Source organism: Borostomias antarcticus (assembly GCF_949987555.1).
Source record: "Borostomias antarcticus genome assembly, chromosome: 24".
NCBI classification, from domain to species: Eukaryota; Metazoa; Chordata; class Actinopteri; order Stomiiformes; family Stomiidae; genus Borostomias; species Borostomias antarcticus.
In genome coordinates this window covers 13753474-13759130 of record NC_140257.1, presented here as the reverse complement: position 1 = coordinate 13759130, position 5657 = coordinate 13753474, and the positions used below count along the sequence as shown (strand labels likewise).

Sequence of the window (5657 nt, the reverse complement as noted above, 5' to 3'; positions counted from 1 at the left end):
GTAGGAAATGTCTATCAGAATGTCCTATGACCAATTGAATGTGCTTAATTCATGGGTAGGAAATGTTGATAGACATTTCAACATGTTCCTACCTCACAGGGTGGGTACCCATGAATTGTGCACCGTGTTAATTTAAGTAACCATAACTCACTCCCTCCTGCCTGCGTGTCGCACAGCTGTTCCATGTAAACAAAACAATAATCAGTCGGTTTGACTTAGATCAGATTCAAAAAAGTGCGCATTAAAGCAACCGAAGATGTTGAGGAACCGAATAGAGAACGAATGTAGATAATAGGACTATTCCAACTGTTTTGATTGATAGGACAAAGTAATTTGCGACCTGACCTGCAGGATAAGGTGAAAAATCAGAGAAATATCATCCTTCACTGATGACGTGTTTTCTTGTTAGTGTTGTTGTCTGGGACCCATCAAGACGCATTATTTGACTATAAAGATATATGATCAAATGCGCCCCTACCTCGGCAAGTGGTTTGAATAAACGTTTCACGTTTGGTGGTCGTTTACACTTGTATTTAACGCTGTCCACTTGTAATCTGAACGTCAAAACACATTTTAGAACCAATATGTCTAAACAGGGTCTGTAGCGGTCGGTGTCTTCTGCAAGTCTGGAACTGGGAAGGCACAAAAAGATGCAAGAGGAAAACAGCAAGAAAACAGAGGTACGTCTGATGGCTGTTTGTGTTTATTTACATTTTTCAAGCAAAGGTTTAAAGCTAGGCAGCTAGCTGCTAACGATAGCAACTGAGCTAGCTAGACTAGCTCTCATAGGAGCTGGAGAAGCTGCTTTACCTGTCGTACCTAGTGCTATAGCTACACCTTTACCTCCTCAGTGATATTATTAAAGATATCTGGCTATCAAACAAATCTATTAGCACTAGCCCTCCTGGCCTGAGTGAGTGTAACGCACCTGTTCCTTACTTCTTTTCACTGTCCGTTGTCGGTCAATATTACCGGGCTTTCCAATCAATTAAAGTGTATGCACAAAGTATCAAACAAAAGAATATGCTTGGTGTATGTGATGATGAAGATTGTTTGAAAAACGGTGCGCATGCGCACACACGATCAGGACTCAACTAGCTAATTTTACAAACTTCTTCTCAGGGTTTACTGGCGGATCGCAAACAACTCAAAGGTGCATACCGCCACCTACTGTACAAGACTGTAACATCATGCCATTTTGCCCAGTTATTAAATTCTACCCAACAACCTCAAGAAAGTAAATGCCTTCCTGCTGGTTCCTACCCCTCTCCCTCTGTTCCCAGTAGCCCTGTCAGGACACACCCCCACCCTACCTCTGACTTCATCCTGTATCTCTCTTTCTTCCTCCTCATATTTGGTACACTGCAATAGAATATGTTCTGTTTCCTTTAACCCTAACAGTTCACAATTTTCACTGTCCCTTTTACCCATTAGAAACAAATGGCAACAGATAATTACAAATACACAATTTACAAATTACATAAGAAATACAAATCTATACAATATAAAGATAAGATAGCGGTATGGATGGATTATGTACATGCTATAAATATGGATATGGATAATATGGTGGGGGGCATGGGTGTACGATTTACATAATAATCTGGGGGTGAGATATACTGTCACCTGCATTTACATGTGTGGTGATGTTATATACTCTAGATATTCTGACACTGTGTACACTAGAGTCATTCTGGTGCCAGATGGCCTGGGAGACAAAGCTCTTCCTGAGTCTCTCTGTGTTCGCCGTGCGTGTGCGGTACCTTTTCCCTGACCGAAGCACAGAGAACAGTCCGTTGCCTGGGTGGCTGTGGTCCTTCAGGATTCTGTTGGCCTTGGTCTTGCATCTCCTGGTGTAGATGTCCTCAAGGTGAGGGAGTGGCCCCCCTAAGGTACGTTCAGCTGACCGTACCACTCTCTCTCTCTCTCTGTAGGGCCTTGCGATCCTGTTTGCTGCTGTTCCCGCACCAGGTCCCAGTTGGATGCTCTCGATCTTCCACGAGTCTCTACTGTACATCGAATCTGGTGGGATGCTTGGAATTTCCTCAGCTGTCTGAGGTGGTAGAGTCTTTGATGTGTTTTATGAATGTAAGTCTATACTTGGTTTAAGGTAGATTTCAAGGAACACGCGATGTGGTCGATTCAAGCTGGTTTCAAACAAAAGACAATAGTTTTATTCTATGTTACGATTTGCAAACCGGACTCTGAACAGGAAGTGTATCCTAGTCGAGAGTGGGGGACTCTGGATCGAAAGTGATAGCTTATATCGAGAAAAAGGAAGTGACATCCAGTTTCAGGATGAAGAGGACAGGGAAGTGATGTCACACAGGAACAATTTGTAGTTTTAACAGACTGATTCTAGGGGAACGAACTACAAAGTTAGAACAACAGTCAGGTAGGAAAACAAAGAAAATAACAAATTGGGGGGTAACACATTGGTGATACTTGAATTTCATTAACAGTTTTCCCCACCAGTGTCTGTGTGTTGACCATGACAGGTCCTTAGTGATCTGGACACTAAGGTATTTGAAACTGTCCACTCTCTCTACAACGGTCCCATTGATGATAAGAGGGGTGTAGTTCCTCTCCTGCTTCCTGCCAAAGTCCACCAGCATCTCCTTTGTCTTGCTGGCGTTCAGATCGGCCTTCTCAATAATGATGAGAGGGTCAATCTGGAGGTGAAGCTCCTGACCCAGTTGTGTCAGGACTCAGGGGCCTCACCTCCTCCAGATTGGCCCTCTCATCATTATTGGAGATCAGGCCTATCACTGCTGTGTCGTCAGCAAACTGAACGGTGGAATTGGAGTCAAAGGTGGCTACACCGTCGTGTGTGAACAGTAGTGGGGGCAGGACACAGCCTTGGAGGGCCCCCGTTTTGAGGGTGAGGGAGGATGAGGTGTGGATGCCTACTTTTTCCACTTGGGGTCTATCCAACAGGAAGTCCAGAGTTGCACCTATGTATCATTGCCACCTTGTGATAAAGTAATATAACAGTCTATAAATACATGTAAATGATAAATAATAATAGTAGCAGACATATACATGATAGAACACAGCAGTAATCAATGCACATTATGTGTTACTATTTACCGAATTGCTGTCAGTCAATGTCTTTCTCGCTGAAACTATACAGTTTAACAGTGTGGATTTGTTTGGAACTACAGGTACGGAGAACTACATGAACCACGTGATCGTGTGACGGTGAGATCAGAGCGTGTCATCTCTCTCTATGGTGCTACTGTAGGTGTGGCTATGGACAACACAGGAAGAAATGCTGGAATGACAACAGCCAGGCCACCGGTAGGGATGCGTCTTTGATGTACGATGCTATTAGGACGCTATGGCTCAGGCAAACAATCTGATATCAAGTGGTTTTAATTAGTTTGGACAATGTGAATAAAAAATCAATGATTGCAGCTTTCAATATATCACAGAAATGTGACCATACATTTAGTAGCAGTCACACATACTGTACTGTACTCAGCTTGGATATATTATTAGTGTAGCTCTGTTGATCTCTTGTACTTCACACACATTATCATCCTTGAGCAACTTAGAGTTGAGCATCTCTCAGTGCTAAACTATGAATAGTTTTGCATTGATCACATCAAAATCAAATATGGCCATTTTACCACATTTCCACATGTGACACATAGACACCCCCCCCCTCTCCCTCTCTCTCTCTCACACACACACACACACACACACACACACATACATACACAGGCAAGATACTCTTCTGTCACACACACAGGCACGATGCATACTCGCTTTTTGTCTCTCTCTCTCTCTCTCTCTCTCTCTCTCTGTCTCACACACGCACACACACACACACACACACACACACAGAGCCTCAAGAGTCCTGCTAATGAATGCCTGGGAGTGTGGAGAAGCTGTCAGCAGCCGTGTGCTGCAGGGAGGGGAGCGAGCAGAGAGACGGTGGTTTTATGAGGGAGCTCTACTCTATCTCTACCCGGCGTGTATTCAGAGTTCATCTTAGTCTTTCACGCTCTTCAAAATGAATACACACTGTTTTAGTGCTGGACAGGCTGCCTGTAACCTCAGTTACTGGACCTCTCTGTCGTTTACTACTGACACCTTTAAGTCATTGATGCTTTTGTGCGGTGAAGATTTAAGCACACTTAAGTAATATGTGATGGATTTTACTGACGTAAAACAAGCACACTAGCGTAAGGCTCAGAGCCTAGTGGTCCAGTGACTGAATGTTCAGATACTGTGTTGAGAAAGACAACCAACGTTTAATAGCACTAGTGTGTCTCGTAAACGCAGTCTTGACTGTCATAGTGGATTTGTAGATATAATATTAGACAGAGGAGGGCACTGCAGTGCAAGCAGAGATTCACTCAAACTGTCGGCCTCACGTTGGGTAGAAAGATGCCAACAGGGTCATTCTGGTCTTTCCATGTGGTAATGACACAACACATCAATAATCATTTCTATTCATACTGTACATAAAGTGCTGGACTACCAAATACCTCTCAAATGCAAGCCCCAACCCCGTATAACCATGCATTCTTCATTCAAACTCTAATATTTCCACAGAACTATCTCTTTTGGAGGGCCTACTGTATCATTGTCGACCACAGTGAGTAGTGTTGAATGAATTACCCTGTCAGGACAGGCTAGAGTAACAAAGAATGTCTGCAAAAAAAAAAACGACTCATATCCAAAGGCCAAAAAGCGTTTTATAAGTTCATAAAGAGTGCCCAACTGCAGTTTCCGTAACCAGCAACATAATTTCCACAGGCTTTCAGTGAGATAGAGTTTAATAGCTGTGCCAGTAATGGAGTCAGTATGGTAGGTGTTAAGTGTTAATGTGTCTTAATTACAGTCATGAATCTCTGGGCCCTTGACTGGGGCAAAAAACGGCCTAATAGAACCACATATTTCCTTATTAAATCTGAATTAAAGATTTAATTTTGCAACGAGGAGGAGATTACTACTCCATGATGGGTCCTTTTCGACGTGCAAAACAAATGGATTGGAGGTGTAATGTTTTTGTAATGAAGAGGATTTTTATCTCTTTTCATTTTGCTCTTCCCAGTCTGGAGTTACACAGACAGGCTAAAGTGTTTGTGGTCACAGGGCTTATCAGCGATTCACATTCAATTCCCTTTCAGCATTGAAAAACGCATATCCATTTCTTGATTAATTTGATTTAAAGACTGCCACAGCTCATGATCTTACTGTAACATTCATTATAAGTAATACTCATCAACTCATCACCAGCCGTGTCTGACAAAGCTTAGTTAAAATACAGTCAGTAGGTTATTACTTTAGTTTATAGTACATCTAGCAGATTGTATGCTAGTTTAGTAATGCAATCCAGGCCTAAGACATGGAGCATCTATGAAGAAGAAGGTTGAGTAGAATGACGGACATACTTCTAACATAGATGTGACCTTTCCATCCTGGCACCGCACTGCCCGTATTACAAGACCATGAGCGATGTCATTCTACGATGAGCCTCCCAGCTATGACCTTTTCTCTCTTTCTCTCAGAGGATACACATTACCTACATGCTGACCAAAGTGAGTTCCTGTGTGGTGTTATGAGACAGACAGCCTAGCGGGACTATAATGTTGGTTGAAGGGGCCCCACATTGCCAAAGGAACATGCCAGCTGGAGGAGTTCAG

General features: G+C 42.9%; 1 protein-coding gene across 1 annotated transcript in view; it reads right to left on the bottom strand.

Moving 5' to 3' along the window:
• LOC311325566 (histone-lysine N-methyltransferase PRDM9-like) overlaps nucleotides 1-185 on the bottom strand; it is a gene marked incomplete at both ends in the record, with an annotated part of 8409 nt that extends 8224 nt beyond the window's left edge. The window contains one exon of the mRNA XM_084458287.1: nucleotides 152-185. Within this exon, the coding sequence (XP_084314413.1) occupies nucleotides 152-185 (34 nt within the window). The remainder of the gene's footprint in view (nucleotides 1-151) is intronic.
• Between the last annotated feature and the right edge of the window lie 5472 nt (nucleotides 186-5657).